At 36.4% G+C, this 18,459-nt stretch overlaps 1 protein-coding gene across 1 annotated transcript in view; it reads left to right on the top strand.

Moving 5' to 3' along the window:
* Positions 1–18,459, top strand: part of LOC131039536 (uncharacterized) — a 54,868-nt gene that overhangs the window by 4,923 nt on the left and 31,486 nt on the right. Inside the window, exons 2-3 of the mRNA XM_057972356.2 lie at positions 12,724–12,835; positions 16,106–16,177. Of these exons, the coding sequence (XP_057828339.1) occupies positions 12,724–12,835; positions 16,106–16,177 (184 nt within the window). The remainder of the gene's footprint in view (positions 1–12,723; positions 12,836–16,105; positions 16,178–18,459) is intronic.

Here is an 18,459-nt window from a genome sequence, read left to right as displayed (position 1 = left end):
CATTCTCTGATTTGCAAGTTTATGGGGATCCGAGTGTCTTTGCCTTTCGTGGGATCGTGGGCTCGTCGATCATGGAATCCAGAGGGTGAAATGGAGGTGATTTTAGCTGCTAATGGCTATTTTTTGGTAGTGTTTTCATGCATGGCTGACAAAAATAGGGTTTTTGAAGGGGGACCCTATTTTTATAATCAGGTTGGTCTCTTCATTAAGCCGTGGCATGTGGGCTTCAACCCTATTGAAGAGCTTCCATCGCAGGTTCCGGTCTGGGTAAGACTTTCGTGGTTTCCGTTGGAATTTTGGAGAGAGGACATTTTCAATCTCATTGTTGCTCAACTGGGTAAGCCAGTAGGACTGTCACGACAGACGATGGAGAAAAAGGTAATCTCCTATGCCCGCATTTGTGCTGAAATCGATTTGAATAAGCCTTTGCCAGATTCCATAGAGATCCATCTGGGTCCAAACTCTTGGATACAACAGCTTGATTATGAGACTTTGCCATTCCGTTGTTGGAGTTGTCATGAATATGGTCATCTGCAACAAATGTGCCCAAAATCTAAACCTGTAGGGACCTCCAGAGGAGGGTTGATCGATCCCCCTCCTAAGCAAGATAAAGGGAAGGCTCCTATGGTTGTGGATAAGGAGGGCTTTACTCCGGTTAAAACTCGTAATAAAGGACGAGGACAAAAAAGGACTCTAATGTGATGAGGTATTTAACAAGTTTGAGGTTTTGGATGATTTAGACCAATTTGATGGGGCTCTTGCTAATATGCCGAGTGGTCAGGAGCTTTTGGTTCCAAGGATTATTGATAAGGATCAGAGTACTGATAATCAAGTTGGATCCCAAGAGTTCAATTTAGGGGTGCAAATGGATACGGACGTACCTTTGGAGGATTTAGGTGTTTTGAGGTCTAGTGGAGGTATTGAAATACAAGAGAGATCAAGTTTGGCTTGCTCGAGGGTGCCTTTGGAGAAAGACTCACTTCGGGGCAGCAAAAGTAAGGATACTTCATCGGTGTTGGGTATTCAACAAAAGAATTTAAAAAAAGGGTTATCTGAGAAGATCGCTAAGGTGGGTAGGAAGAAGGATCAAGAGAAGGTCAAGCTGGTTGGAGAGATGTTGGTGGAATCCGGTACTTTAAAGACTATTGATTCTCACTTTCCCTCCTCTCAAAAATACCTCTCTTGGAATGTAAGGGGGTTGAATAGTACCCCCAGACAAAAGGCTATTCGTGATTTGATTGGGTCTTGCTCTCCTGATGTGGTCTTCATTCAGGAAACTGAGTTATCTGTTGATGGCATGCTTGATAAGGCATCTGTAATTTGGCATAGATGTTACTGTCAGTGCATCGGGGCTCAGGGTAACTCTGGAGGTTTGGCTATTTTGTGGGATCCGCAGAGGTTGGTACCATTATGGTGGATCTCTTGCAGGTCCTCTATCTCATTGGTGGCAACTTGCTGTGTGACTGGGGAGACTCTCCTCTTAATTAATATCTATGCACCTATTGATCTTAGGGGTAAATCTTTGCTTTGGTCTCATGTTCAGTTTGTTCGATCTCTTGGCCCTTTATTTCCTTGGATTTTGGCAGGTGACTTTAATGCTATCTCCTGTTTGGAAGAGAAAAGAGGAGGAAATGCAAGATTAGAATCTTCTGCAGAGCTTTTGTGGAATAATATTGAATTTCTAAGGGTATTTGATGCCAAACCTAATAATGGGATGTTCACTTGGAATAATAGAAGGTGTGGATCAAAGGTTGGATAGATTCCTTGTCTCTTGCTACTGGATGGAGGATAGTTGGACTACCTGTTTATAAATTTTAGACTGAAGAGGTTTTGATCATTGGCCGATCAAGTTACTAGCTGTCAGGTTTGGTGTGGCTAAGAATCCCACTTTTAAGTTTCAGCTGATGTGGCTTTGGGATTCTTCACTCCATGACTTTATGTTCAATTGGTGGAATGAGGGAAGGCTTGCTTATGGGATTGCTATGTCCTCGTTTGTCAAGCAATTGCATTTCATTAAATATAAGTTAAAAAGACGGAACAGGTCGCATTTTGGCAATATCTTTTTAGCTAAAAGATGTGCTCAGATGCGGGTTGATGCTATTACCTGTCAAATCAGAGATCATGGCTTATCTGCTGCCTTATTAGGAGAAGAAGCTATAGCGGTTAAGGAATTAGAGGAATGGGAGCTTAGAGAAGAGATTTATTGGAAACAAAAGGCTCGGGTTGATTGGCTTTAGGAATGGGATAGAAATACAAAGTTCTTTCATTATACTGTAAAGGGAAAAAGACAAGGAAGTTTCATTAATTCTCTCCTTTCCTTAGATGGAGTTCTTCTTTCCTCTCAGAGTGACATTACTCAGCAAGCCACTAGATACTTTGAGAACTTGTTTGCAGAGGATTCTGCTCCTGCTAGTAGGGAGGAAGGGTTGGTGCTTGATTGTATTCCCTCCATAGTTACGGATGAAATGAATGGAATCCTTTGTAAGCCCATATTAATTGTTGAGGTTGAAGCTGTGGTGTTTGGAATGAAGAAGGGTAAAAGCTCTAGGGCCTGATGGTTTCCCGGTCCCCATTGAATCCTATCAAGAATTCTGGGAAATCATTAAGATGGATCTTTTGGAAGTTGTGCAGGAATCATTCATGAGCAAGCAAATGCTCAAGGCTACGAATGCTACTTTTCTTGCTCTCACTCCAAAAAAGGAGGGTGCAAATTCCTTGGATTCCTTTAGATCCATAGCATTGTGCAATGTGCTCTATAAAATTATCACAAAGCTGATTGCTGAACGTCTTAAACCGTGGTTGGAAAGATTATATCTGTTGAACAAGGTGGTTTCGTGGCTGGAAGGCAAATATTGGATGGGATCATTGTGGCAGCAAAAGTTGTGCACTCTATGGCAGCTTCTAAGGAGAAAGCTATGTTCATTAAGTTATATATGGCCAAAGCTTATGATAGGGTCAAATGGAGTTTCCTACATAAAGTCCTTATTGCTTTTGGGTTTAGTATGGAATGGATCAGCTGGGTCTTGAGTTGTATTACCTCCACCTCATTTGCGGTTCTTATTAATGGTGAGCCTACTAAACTTTTTGGTGCTTCAAGGGGCCTCCGGCAAGGGGATCCTCTCTCCCCTTATTTGTTTATTTTAATGGCCAAAGGATTAGGAAGATTTATCAAGTCTAGAATTAGTCATGGCTTGATTTAGGATTGGAAATGGGGTCCTGGTCTTCCTCCTCCTTCTCATCTTCAGTTTGTTGATGACACTGCTCTTATGGGTGTGGCCAAAATTAATGAAGCTACCAACTTCATAAGAGCTTTAGATATTTATTTGAGAGCCTTGGGGTAGCAGATCAATGATGGGAAATCCTTTATTTTCTTTTTTAATACCCCTGCTCCTATTCAAGCCAGGATTGCTGGTATTTTAAGGTTCCAAATTGGGTCTCTCCCTTTTGTCTACCTTGTAATTCCTCTCTCAGCAAGTTGGGTGCCTAGGGGTTTCTGGCAGGAAATCTTGGATAAGCTTCGGCATAAGGTCAGTCATTGGACTAATAGATGGCTCTCAATTGCGGGCAGAGTGGTGCTCCTAAAGTGCTTTGTGCAGACGGCTCTGGCCAGCTTCATTAAGGATTTTGATGCCCTTTCTCGGCAATTCTTATGGACAGGTAACTTACTTTCTTCGAAGTGGAGTCTGGTTAAATGGGACTCTGTTTGTAGATCTAAACAGGATGGTGGTTTGGGTTTGCATCAAGCAGGCATGAATGGTTGTGCTCTTGCTGCCAAACTCTTTTGGAGGTGGTGTATCAATCAGGATCAAGTTTGGGCCAAAATTCTCAATGTCAAGTACTTAGGGGGAGTGGATGGAAAGGATGTTCCTCGGTGTATTTTGTCTAGTAGTGGTTCTATTATTTGGAATACTCTTAAGAGAGGGGCTCAGTTGGTTAAGCAAGGCCTTTTTTGGATTTGTAACAAGGGTGCTGAGGCCTTGTTTTGGTGTGATTCCTGGGATGGGTTCCCCCCCATTCTTTCTCAATTTCCTCATCTTCGGTCTCTTAGTACCATTTTTCTTGATGCTGGTTGGAGTAGGGTGGAGGATTTTAAAGTCTCTCTAAGAGTGGGGCAAGGGGAGGTGGTCAGATGGAAGGAACCACATGAGTGGCCTCCTGGAGGTTCAGTGAAGGACAGGGAGGATCTTGCCAAAATTTTAAATGGTAGAATGTGCAATTCTTTAAAAGGAGCTGATACTTTTGCTTGGGGTCCTAATCCTAAGGGCAAGTTTACTATGGCATCAGGTTACCATGAGTTAGATAGGATGACCTTCGGGGAGGTGCATGTGCCTTGGTGGAAGCAGTTTTGGAACAGATTTGCTTGGCCCAAGTGTAATTTCTTCTTGTGGCTGGTGGTTCAAAACAGATGTCTCACTTGGGAGAATCTTCAAAAGCGTGGCTTCCAAGGGCCTTCTATTTGTACTCTCTGTAGTAGACATGAGGAGACTAGTTCTCACCTTTTCTTTCAGTATAGAGATATGGCATTGGTGGTGGGGAGCTTGGAAGCATACTTGTGTGCATGCTGGTTCTTTGGTTGATTATTGGAATAGTCTTGGACATCCTCCTGCTAAGACTTCTTTCCTCCAGGTGGCTTGGGAGATTGGCCCCTGTTTTATTATTTGGCAAGTGTGGTTAGAAAGAAACCGCATGATCTTTCATGATAAGAGGAAGGGGGCTAAGCAGGTTTGGTTGAGAGTCATTAGCATGGTTCAGGAAACTCTATCGGCTAAGTGTGATCTCTCTATAGACATTGACCTTGGAGATGTACAAGTTCATGATTTGATGATTTTTGGTGATAATTCTGAAGATGGTTTTCATAAGAGGCAACAGGTTAAGGGTAGGCAAACAAAAAGGAAGGCTCAACATGTTGGTAAGTGGGGTCTCCTCCTTTGGTGGGGACCTTGAAGATTAATACTGATGGGTTTTCTAGATGGAATCCTGGACATGCTGGAGTTGGAGGAATTGGTAGGGATAGCTTTGGAAATGTTATTTTTATCTTTTCTATGTATAAGGGCTTGCATACTAATAACCTTATGGAGGTTGTGGCTATTCTGGTTGCTTTGGAGAGAGGATGTGCTCTCGGATGGCAAAGGATTGTTTGTGAGTCAGACTCTCAAGTTGTGATTGATATGCTAAACCGGCAGAGGTTGGATGATGTTGAGTGGCATTTGGCAGTGGTGGGTAGGCAGATCCTTTATTTGAAGGACTCTTTGGAGTCAGTTTCTTTTTGTTATGTTCCCCGTGAGTGGAATAGGGCTGCCGTTTGTTTAGCTAAGTGGGCTTCTGAGAGAATGGGTGGCTGGAATGTGGGTGATTGGGGACAACTCCCCCTGGATTATGCTCAATCTCTCGAGATGATTGTTAAAGAAGACAAGATGACTCAGTTGGGGTCCTTCTAGGATCTTTCTTTTGAGCTTGGTGCTCCTCTACTTTGTACTGTCTTTTCTGATTTAATAGATTCTTACCCCTTTTTCTTTAAAAAACAAAAACAAAATTAAGGAGAGGAATACTCCTTATATAAAAAATTACAAGACGATCTTTCCATAACAGAAATGATCGAGAATAGAAACACGAAAGACAGAAAATAAACTTCCTAGAACTAACTAAAGACGAAAGACATAAACATAAGTTTCTAAATAGTAACTAAATGAATAAGATGACCATTAGATCAATATTACTATATTATTTTAATAATTTAGGGTTAAGAAATTTTATATTTTTTAACATTGATGTAATAACTTATTAAGTTACATCAATCACCAACACCCAAGAAATTACAACGTATTTAACTTCCTACAAGGATAAAGATGTATCTTATTCAGGTTGGTGTGGCAAATAAATAAGAATAAAACTTTATTCACAAAAGGACAGTTACCTTAATTTTTGCATAGTTTCACCAGATGTTATGCTTCAATTGGAATTTAAAATATGAAATGTACAGTAAAAAAATTATTATAAATTCCCCACAGGAGACTAATTGAACAGATGTCCATCTTTGTGGAGAGCCTAGTAGGACAGATCAAAAGAGTGAAGACATAATTACTGTGAACATATGTTGGACTGGTTGTCGGGTTAATGTTTTATTAATGTGTTTTTCTGCCAGTTTCCTCAGCCATTTGGTGCAGGCCAGAAGACGGTGTAATAATGTTGGGTTCTCCATGGGATTCAGAATGTGATGGCCCCTGGCCATTCTATTATCGGTAACATAGATACCTATGTATTAGTCCTGGCCTCTAATTTTGTCAAAGCCTTCAGATTTATAGGTGGTAGCAATCACTACATTTCAGATGGATTGGTTTTCTGAAGATAATATGAAATTTAGTAGTTGGAACTTCAACCCAGATGATTTTTTTCAATTCCTATTTTCATTTTAGTCCATTAAAATCTGTGTTCGGTGACTCTAGTATGCCAGTATGGCAAAAAAAGTTGGGGTTGAGTTTGCTGGTACAGGGAAAAAACTTGGGTTGGATACATGTGTACAATACACTCACAGATATCATGATAATTGAGTTTGACAAATTGACTTTTGAGTAGTATTTTATGGTTGTTTTTCTTATTTGATTCATGTTATGTGGTTACATGAATCAATTCCTATTTTTAAACTTATATGTGTGTGTGTATACATATACATATACATATACATGTTGCATGTAAATATGTGTGTGTTATGTATATACATATACAAATATAGACAGTATACACACACACACACATGCTTATATGTTTGTATCTCTATACATATATTTGCAGTGCATGTGTGTATATGTTTATGTATATACATATACATATATACACATACATATTGTATACATACATTCAATATATATTCATATATATATATAAAATTACATATACATATTGTATATATACATTCAATATATATTCATATATATATACATAATTACATGCATGTAAATATATGTGTATATGTTTATTTATAGACATGCATATACACAAATACACATTGCATGTATACATTCAATATATGTGCATATATAAACTTGCAATATATATGCACACAATATGCATATTTATACATGCAATATGTTTGCACACAATATGCATGTTAAACAATGGTAATTGCTTGATTTATTTAACAGATTTGAATGTACATATAGGCACGTACATTGACGACGTTTCCTAAAGAAACAATCAATAACATAAGACTAAATTAGAGAGAATCTAATCTCTTTCTAATTTAACTAGAAATACATTATTGACCATTAATAATAAGATATGCAAATATTAATCTAATACCCTCCCTTTATGGTCGATCTCTCAACTACACCAAGTTGCCTTCTAAATTTTACAAACTTGTTCGGGCTCAGAGACTTGGTGAGGATGTCTGTAGTCTGATCCTCAGTTGGAATATATTGTAACTGAACTGATCCGTTTTTGACAAGTTGTTTGATGAAATGACAATGAAGCTCAACATGCTTGGTTCGTTCATGGAAGAATGGATTTTTGGCAAGTTTGAGCATCCCTTGATTGTCACAAAAGAGGGGTGAAGGACCTGCTTGAGACATTTGCATGTCAGAAAGCATCCTTCGAAGCCAAACGACCTCACAAGCTGCTTTAATAGTTCCCCGATATTCTACTTTGGTTGAGGGAAGAGCTACCGCCTGCTGCTTCTTGTTGGTCCATGTGACTGCATCAGTGTAATGTCCCCATATTGTCAAATAGTAATAATCAGTATCTGAATATGCTTATGTATTAATTATTTAATTATGAGTTATTTGTTCATTCAAATTAAAGATTTGAATGAACTACTTAATAATGAATTTATTATGTTCCTTAACATACCAATGAAATCAGAAATAAATAAAATAATAAATTTAGTCCAAGAATATAAATACACTATTAATAGTAATTATTTAATTAGATAAGAATAATTATTATCAATTATTAATATATTTATGGTATTATTAATGAATAATTATGATTTTTATGTTATTAATGGGAATGAGTGTGACTGTTGCCGATTAAGGAAAAAGGAAAGGCAACGACCTTTCAAAGGGGTCACTGCCACTGAAGGGTGGCTCTCCACCACCAGCGGAGGTAAATAAATAGCCTCCATGATATTTGAAGAGGACAGGAATAGGAAGTTAGGAAAAAGGCATCGAATGCTTAAGGGAAAAGCAGTTCGGTCAAACTAAGGCTGGAAAGGCAGTCACCGATTTTTATTGGTAAGGATTGATCACCATCGATTAGATGAAATCAAAACTTTAAGTTACAGGCAGTAACATCCTTGTTCTTGGTGGTATGCATAGGGATGTGCTTAATACGTATGCTTAATATATGAAACCTGATAATGTTTTTTTTGCAGAATTTAACAGTAATATTAATATAGATTGCAATACGTATGAGTCGTATTTAATTTTATATATAGTGGGAGACCAGATCTGACGCATCTGACTCATGTCAGATCTGTCTGCCTTTACAACCACAATTATACTAAGTCTAACAACTAATGTTTTTAGGCAGCAGTGGTATTAATAATCTATACAATAGATAATTAGCAAATAAATTAATAATTGATAATATAATTTAATTCATATATATATATATATACATATAATATCTTGAATAGAAAATAATGATATTAGATTGTAAAATCAGAAAGAACTCTTAAATAAACATTAAAGAGAATATGTATATGCTATTCATTCTTGCTGCTATTATCAGTATTTAAGAAGACGGGGATGAGATGTTCCAAAGAGGGGCAGTCTAAATCCAAGCAATAGGTTAAGTCCCAAGATAGGGTGGGGATCAAAGACCCATAAGCCTTGAGGGTATAGTTAAGGGCCTGGATATATAAACTTTGAGGGAACCTATTGTATTTGGTCTCTAAGCGCTTTGGTAACATACATAGACCCTTCTCCCTTAAAACTGAAGTAGTAGCAGGGTTTGATATCTATATTAAGAACTATGAATAATGAAATTAATCATCTAATGAGGAAAATAAATAAGCACTTGTTAATAACTAATAAATTGAAGAATATCAATGATTGGCTTTATGATTCAATTTTAGTACATTGAAATAGATTAATTATGTTAATCAGGTAGGGGACATTACAACCAGTGCCCAGACTGAAGACATACCTAGATGTAGACTTCCCGTCATCAACAAAACCTACCCAATCCGAGTTTGCGGAGCCAATGAGTCTAGGATCTTTGCTTTTGCCATACAGAATGCCAAAGTCCAAAGTGCCCTTCACATATCTCAACACACACTTCGCTTCAACCTAGTGATCAACTTTAGGAGCTGCAATGAAGCGAGAGATGTAGCTCACAATATAATTGAGGTCAGGTCTAGTGGCGGTGAGGTAGATGAGACTACCCACTAGTTGCCTGAATGTTGATTCATCCACCACAAGTGAATCCGATTTGGTTGACAACTTCAGCCCTTTCTCTATAGGTGTGGATGTAGGTTTACAATCGTGCATCCGAAACTTATCCAGCAGACTTCTAGCATACTTCGACTGAGAGATAAAGATACTGCCATCTGTTTGCCAAACCTCAACACCTAAGCAGTAATGCACAATTCCCAAGTCGGTCATGTCAAATGACTGGCACAAACTCTATTTGATTTGCTCGATCAAAAGTGTTGAACTACCAGTAATAATCAGATTGTCAACATAGATGACAAGTAGAAGAATATCACCACTAGTAGTTTTTACATATAGATTGGAATCATAAGGACTCCTTTGAAAGCTTTGATCACCGAGGTACTTATCAATTTTTATGTACCAAGCCCAAGGATCCTGTTTCAGGCCATAGAGTGCTTTCACTACTCTTCCTACTTGGTGTTCTTTATCAACAACCTTGAAACCAAGAGGCTACGTCATATAGACTTCTTCCTGCAACTCACCATTGAGGAATTCACTCTTGATGTCCATTTGATGGACTTTCCAACTAAACTGGGTTGACATGGCAAGGATGAGTTGAATTGTACTCAAAATAGACGTGTAATGGAATTTGCTCTGCACCACCAACACTCAAATTTCCCTCTTGTCTGTCCTAATTTGCAAACTGCAGCTGGTTTTCACAGCTTCATTTGTATTTTCATGCAAATTTTTTACCTTCGTGTAAAAACTTTACCCAACTGTGAAAATGTTCAACTTCGGACATTGATCCATTTCACTAGCAATAAAATAATGTTTTTACAACAAGCATTTTACCCTCTTGCATTCAACTCTGTCATTTTGTCAAACAAATTACCCACAAGTCACAACCATTTTGCCTTCACACTCAAATCTTGAAAATCATTCACAACCTCGTGCCTCCTTCCATAACAGGGCATTTTATTTTCATGACAATGTATTCTTCTCTGACACAAAGCATTGTCACTCATATTAGAGAATCTAATTTCTTTGGGTGAGGCGATTTATGTTTGCCATACACAATTTCTTACTGCTTGGGAATTTGAAATGAGGGCATTTGTGACAGCTTTCAAACATTTGATGCATCTACATGTCACTTTGATGCGTAGAAGCATCTGGAACCACTGTGACAGTTGGAGATCATGCCATGGTATTAGAATTAAATTCAAATAATTGCAAGCCTTTTTTGATTGTGCTTGGGCATTTTATACTATCCAATCAACATTCTTAACCATTGTGGAAACAACTCAAACATTTTTTATATTATATGTTTTAAATTTATTATAATGTATTCAAATATAACATAATATTGTTTATTTTTGTGGATGTATTAATTATATAGTAAATAACAAATTTCTATAAATTGAATTTTAATCACAATTTTTTTTTTTGCGAAATTTTTTCCCATGCCTAACTTCATCTGAATTTTATCGTTGATGAATTTGAATATGAACTCGAACCTTGTGACATAGCTCGAAACACAGAAAGAAGGGCTTGTTAGTGAGTCAAGGATGTCATTTGTAATAGTCAAGATTTGCTAGTTTTGCAGAGACCAAGTATGGCTATTCGCCACGTATTGTTATTATGGTTGACAAGACAAAGGATTTTCATTTCAATCATCTAACACAATTTTAAAAAACTTTCATGTATAAATGAATCTGTAGTATTTCAAATGTTGAGTTTTAGCTGTGTTAACTTGGTACAGTTATCTGCTGTTGTATGCATGGTAAGTCAAATGTGCCAAACATTTCTAAAAGGAAATTGAATAAATATTTCATAGTTTAGTAAAGTTACCTACAATCAGTTTGAGTGACATCTGTTTCTTGAAGAATTTTTAAATAGGTTCAGAAAATCTCAAGGTTGGCTATCCATGGTTGATATCCTTATATTTAAGCTAAAACAAATAATGGCATTCTGCTGAAATCAAGCAACCTGCATCTCAACTGAGCAAATATTTAAATTTCAGGGGGACTACTTTGAGTCAGCAATGCAGTGGATTTCCTGATTTATTGTTACCCAATATTTTTTCTAATACATCTTCTGTTATTACTTATTGATGACATAGAATCTTTGTTAAACATAGATCCCTGAGCAAAATTTGTAAATTTAACGGCTACTTTGAGTCAATATTGCACTAAATTCACTGATTTGATTTTACTTTATTTTTTCTTATTTATTAACCTGTTACCTATGAAATGGAACCCTTCTAATCTTGTCCTTCAAAGTTTAGAGACATGGATTCCTAAAATTCTTATTTCTTCATTGTTGTCATATCTAGCATTCACAGCCATGCTCTCTTTATGAGGAAAGTTTGATTGACGGTTATGTGGCTTGTGGGCTGCAATTCTGATATCATTGCCTTGTAGCTTCTTGCTGGATTAAATTCTCTGATCTGCTTTACCTTTGCAATAAATGTTAACATCCTGGAAGTATATTATTTTGTACCAGTTAGAATACTTGGGGTTTTGTTTTTTCAAAATAATCAACTTGTCAAGAGGAGAGAATAAAAAATATGCATGGCATGCCTATGGTATGCACATTGCATGTTTGATTTAGTTTGGAAAATGCATCAAAATGTAATGTGTAACTGCAACTTCTGGAAACTGGTTTAGTGAGTAAGGACCTCTAGCCTTCTCACAGTGCTAACATTTGGAGACAAATTTATATGTTACTTTTCTACTTATATTTTCAAGTGTTCCACATGCCCAGAAGTAAGGTCTTATGGTCTGGACAAGTAAATCTGAAAGATTCTCTTTAGTACACCCCACAAACTATTAAGTCCATTGGTGTTTTGAATTCTGACACAAAATAAACTTTGGTAAATCATCTCAGTAGGTTTGCCTAATGCTCTGGGCCATAACAGTTATCAATTTGTGAGATTTCTCTATTACTAAATAATCTGGAACTATTAAATATGGCAGACAGATATCATAAGGGGTTGGAAAAATAAGTCTCATTGTTGGACTATATTTAGATTTCAATTCTTGATTTAAAACAAAACTCATAGCTTTGTTCGGCATATGAATATTCAGCATATAATAATAACAATTACGGCATTAAGAAGATGCTGTTTCTATTCACATGATTGTTTGGCTCAGAAACTAGTACTACGAATTTATCCTATTACTTAGCTTTATGTTAAGTGTTTCAAATGGTGTTCTATAAAGGAGTGGGTGTGGCTATGTCATGAATTTTTTTAGTGATTTGTTATTGATTAAATTCTTTAGTATAAAACAGTATCTTTTACTTCAGTTTAAGCAGTTGGAGTTTACTGAATATCTATTTCAATGTTTTTGAACAGAGCTCCTGGTGGTAAAGTTTACACAAAAGGGACAATATATTTGTCAAATGTTCGAATGGTGTTTGTTGCATATAAGCCTGTTGGGCCCTTTGTGGCTTTTGACCTACCCTTGGTAATGTTATAAACTTCAATTATGAATCACTTATCATGTTAACATGTTAATTATCTTGGCTTTATTTTTTATATGGCAGTGGATATCTATTCTCTTCTTTGTTTAACATTTTTCATCGAGTTCTAGCAAGCTTTTTATTTTCAGAGCAGTATTGGATATATACTAGCAGTGGTGTTTACAATTGCTAAATTTGCCTTTTAATATTGTTGTATTTCAGTCACTATTTCTCAAAGATTTTTTCTTTCTTTCTTGAATCTCTAACCACATAAATTTCTAGCCATTTTCATTTTAGAGCATTCCATGATGTAGTGCACAGCCATAGTATTTTGCTTTTTTGGTTGATAGGTAAGATGCTGCCAAGGGGCAGCTCCCAACAAAAATGCAATGTATGGACCAAAAGTCTTTCTTGATTGCTACCTAATGAAATAAACAAAAGAGCTGTATGCAACTCCTCCTATCTCTTCATATGCTGTGGGGATACCAAGTTTGAGCAATGGGCATTGTGGCTCCCGTGCTTGTCAAAGTTACAAAGCAGAAAGTATTTGTCGATTAGCTGAAAACACTCCCTTAAAATCAGCATTCTCCATTCTCCTTCATTGCTGCTCCGTTCAAGACCCCCACACCCCCCGTTTCCTTCTCCCCCTCCCCCCAGTATATATGTGGCTGCCTTGCTATCATGGTTGGAGATGGACACAAATGCAAGATCTTGCTAGAAACTATTAACAATCTTGTTGGCCACTAGCTTCCTGCACATTTGCCTTCCCAATGCAATTGTCAATTCTCATCAGAAACTCCTGCACATTATCATGGACATGCCTGCCTTTTAACAACTTCAAATCCACAAACGCCTTGACAAGATACTTGGGGAATGATAAGACTAAAAAGATGCCCAATTTGCATAGAAAAATCCTTGTCCAGGCACCCATAGTGCATTCGAACAATGGAGACTCTGTTCATCATCTTTGCAGCTGCTGCAAACATGGTTTGCCTAAAGAGTCCTTATCAAAATAAAAAAAATCACTTTGCAAGAAGCAACCAGATTCCCATACTGATCAACATATCTCTGAATAATATCTATTATCTAGGGATATCCACTTGCTCAAGTGTGTCACTTCTCGTCACTCTATCATGCTTTGCAGTTGTCTTGAAGCCTACGATTCAACATAAGCTGTCCCAAGCTTCAGCTTGATTAGACACCTTTAACTTCTTAGCTTGCTTGCCACCTTGGTTGGCCAAGTGATCTGTTGCGGAATTGGAATCTTGGTAGATGTGCTTGATGTTGTAATTTGGCCAAGTAAGCTGTTGCGGAATTGGAATCTTGGTAGATGTGCTTGGAGTAATCCTACATTTGATTACAAAACACATCAATCGTCTTCGTCAATTTCCTGTTTATCTATCTTCTTGAGTTTATAGCATCTACACAAAGCAAGGAATCACCTTCTATGTTGATGGAAGTGATTTTCTTTTCCTCACAGATTTTCAATCCCTCAAGTAAAGCTTCCATTTTGGCTTCATGGTTGGGAGTTTGTTTGCGATCACCCATATGAGGAATCTCTCTTCATTCCTACTAAATTAATAATACATCTTGCAGTGAGATCCCAGAATTATTGTGAGGCTCCATCGAAGTTCAATTTCAGTCTTCCTCTCAATGGGGCCAAAGCACAACCATCGTTGCTGATATGCAAAAGATTCCGAATGTCCTGAATGAGATCCAATTGTGTATTTTCTTTTTTATAGAGGACTATACATTTTATGCATTTTGTTTTGCAAAGAGTTTGAAAATCTGTTAATAGCTAGGCTTATTATTTATTATTAAATATTTGTGTAGGCCATTAACATTCATAGTCACACCAATAACTTAATTGTGTAGATGCATACAAAATTTTCACAGCTTTTCTTGGGAAAAATAATTCTCAATAAAATTTATCTTCTAGTAAATCTCTTTTTTTTAGGAACTTTCAGTATGCTTATATCTATATGTATATGTTAATATTTATTACTAGAGATTTGAGGATTCCATAGTCCATAATTGTAATAATCAGACTTTTGGAAAATTAAGAAACTGTGTATGTGTAAGCAGAATTTACACAATTTTAGCTTACTGTCCAGATAAATTTATAATATGTCTAGTGTATAAATTATTTGAGACAAGGACTTGTCATAATTTTATGTTACTCCAGTTAGGCACCTCTCCCAATTCTGGAACATTTCTTTACCACAAGATGAAAAGATTTCTCTTTAACTCTAGCCATCACCACCTCTGAAATTGCCACTTCTAATCTTAAGAATACTGATTTAATGGAAAGCTTTTTCTCTTGTAAAGCTCTTCTATTTTTTTTCTTCCCATAGGTACTGGATATGCAATTGACATGTAACACAAAGGCAAGAGAAAAGAGCCTTTAAAAAGTTCAAGCAATTTTTTTGGGTGAGCCCTAGACCTGTTACCTTGGGCAAACAGCTGCAACATGTCTAAGAAAGAGAAACCTTCTAAATGTTATTCAATGTCGTTGGAGGGCGCAAACAAAGAAGTCACCATGCTTAAAAGAAAGCTTTTTTCTCCACCTGTTGTTGTACGTTTGCTGGAAATAGTTGTGCCATAATATAAAGCTGTTTTTTAAGCTTCAAGCAATTTTATAAAGATTGTTTTCTCTTGACAAGGTTCCATGTATCATAACTGCGTCCTCAGTCCTCTTGATTTGTGAAGAGAAGTGGAAGAGTAATGAAAAGGGAAACCACCATTTTTTTTCTGGCAACTGTACAAATAAAAAAAAGAAATTGTTTTCCATAGGGAGGGTTATGTTGAAAGGAGCTTCCTTGTTTACATAATGCACACTTGCAAAAAATGTGGATGAAACTTTCTGAAGTTGGAAAAAGAAAAGGCTCTTCATAAGTTTGTAAAATCAAGGACAAATTCTTCCAAAATTAACAAAGAAAAAATCCCACCATAAAGGAATTAGAGCTATCTTTTTTTCTCATTGTATGAGCTGTTGAAGAGATGCAAAGCCTAGGCAACAATATGGACATTTTAAAGTCTAAGTCATGAATGAGTTATAATCTACCGCAATGGACTTCCAACATGCTAGGCTTAGTTGTTTGATCATAAATGGGTGAATTACAAAATTCAAATAATATTATAATACAATGCTCAAAACTTGATTCTGATTTTCTGATGTTTTGGAAAGATTCTGGTTAATGATGTGAACAGACATAAATTTTGATACCATTGTCATTTTGATCAATTTATAATTGGATGTGTTATTGTGTCTACAGCTTTACATCCATGGGGAGAAGTTCAATCAGCCAATATTTTTTTGCAACAATATCTCTGGAAAAGTGGACCCGGTAAGTGGGTGTGGATTGATTTATTATTTATTTAGTAAGTCACTAGGGTAATATCAATGTTATTGCAATTGATAACCAAATCATAACGAAAACATTGATTATAATTTATCATTCAAAATATTAAATGAGTTGAAAAAAGGAAAATATTAATGGTCATAGACAAACTCAAGAACTACATGAAACATATTATTGTCAAAAGCATCCAAAGTAGCAATTGGTTCATTAGAACCAGATGCAGGAGTACTTGCAACATAACCTCTCCCACTATCGCTGCTGTGCATTTTCTGTGTAGAAATTCAGGGTTGGCTAGTTGTGTGTATATTGTATCATTGTGTTTTTTAATTTGCTTAACATTATTACTATAACTGTTATAATATTTGATAGTTGGGTATGCCTGATATGATCTATAATTGACAAGGATATTCCCCTGCACAAATTATTAATTCAGAATTATTTTCTTGTATGTTCACAACTTCCATGCTATTGATATAACATACTTGTTGCTTTCAATAACCGTATGGCTGTTAATCTACATCATACATTTCATTTTTGCAATTTTACACACACAATCTTAGATGCTACATACATTGCATATCATTTTTCCATTCCTAACCTTTCTTACTCCCATTATAATAATCTTATTCCCAATCATTGTTCAGAACAATCACTACACTTGTGCTTATACATTCAATTTGTTTCCTAAGCTCCCTCAGGTTTTCCGGGATAGAGAAATAATTGCAATAAATGAATCAAACACATTAGCAAAAGAGAGATAGACATAAGAAGTTTCCTTGGAGAAATCCAATGTGGGAAAACTCTAAAAGAATGAAGCACTGCTACCCATTCTCCACCATGGTCTTTGTAGTTTTACAAACTTAACACCTTTTCAAAGCTGAGCGCTGCCTTTAACAAATCTCAGTCGGGGCCCTTAAAGAAATCACTATCATTTGAATGTTGCTTGTTACAATGTTGCCTTTAAAATTGCTTGTAACATAGTCACTCATTTTGCAAAACTATTACTTTAAGCAATTAAAAAACAGCCCTAATAGTTGTGAAACCACCATTGACATAATTGAGTCCACTATTTATCTGTTTCACAATTCCTTCAACTTGGACTCAAAATTCAGAACCCTGTTCTTTTTGACAGTGCTTGAATTTTCAAGATGAATTCAAATATACTATAATATTCCACTTTAGATGTCTCCCTTGATGATGTCCATGATTAAACTTAAGATGACTTTTTCTCTAATTTGAATACTTTCAGTCCCAACAAAACAATGAAAAGATAAGGATTCACCCTCTATCTCTGTTGAATGGGATTTTATTCTTCATCAACTATCTTAAGAGTGTCAATGTTTTTGTCTGGGAGATTGCTGTTCTGATTGGTTGAAAACTTGAAAGTAAGCAGCCTGCACATTGTTCTTAATTGGAGGCATTTAAAGCCCCAAATAAAGAATAACTTTCTGGCTGTTTAATAATGGTTCTTCTCTTGGCTTGCTTCTTGCACTTCTGTTGTGATCCATAAACTTCACGAACATTCCATTGAGGGATTCATTAATACAGGTTTATTTCTGAAACCTTGTTACTCACAAGTACTATGCTTATTTGAACAACTTCAAAGGCTTGAAACATAGATGCAGTCACAAAAATCATGGTTGATTTCTATCACCTTACAATCCTAATGGTCACATACATGCCTACATCCATTGCATCCTTTAATTCAGGCCCTAAAATATGCTACTTCACACGTGAATATTTGGATGCTGTGGCTTGGGGTACATTATATACAATCCAATCTTAGTGAAAGACAAAATTATAGAATATGTGAAGGAAAACAAAATCAGGTTAACCTAAACACATTCAAATGCATGGAAGACTTTAGCAAAAGAATGCTACTTACATTAGTAAATGGAGGAATAGGATACATCGATGTAAGGATGAGAATGAAGACTACCATGACCCAAAAGGTGTAAAACACATTAAATTGGTTTGTCTAGACTTCTACATCTTTGGATTGTTCGATCTTTAAGTGTGAAGATTCAAATGCCTTAATGTACAATATAGTCACTTAAAAGTTAGAAGAAGAGAGTTACAGATCGGTTCATGTTCCATAACTGCTTGGCCTTCCAACTGCTAATTGTTTTGCTTCTAGCAATTGATCATTTAGTTTTGTGGTCGACAAGTGACTTGTGTGTGTGTGTGTGTACCATGCGTGTTGAGATGGAATGTAAATGTATGACAATTGCGTGCTATGTAAACTATGCCAAATTTCACGTGCAGGA

Source organism: Cryptomeria japonica, chromosome 9 (assembly GCF_030272615.1).
Source record: "Cryptomeria japonica chromosome 9, Sugi_1.0, whole genome shotgun sequence".
Taxonomy (NCBI): domain Eukaryota; kingdom Viridiplantae; phylum Streptophyta; class Pinopsida; order Cupressales; family Cupressaceae; genus Cryptomeria; species Cryptomeria japonica.
The sequence above is the reverse complement of the archived record's forward strand: the minus strand, read 5'-3'. Positions and strand labels throughout refer to the sequence as shown.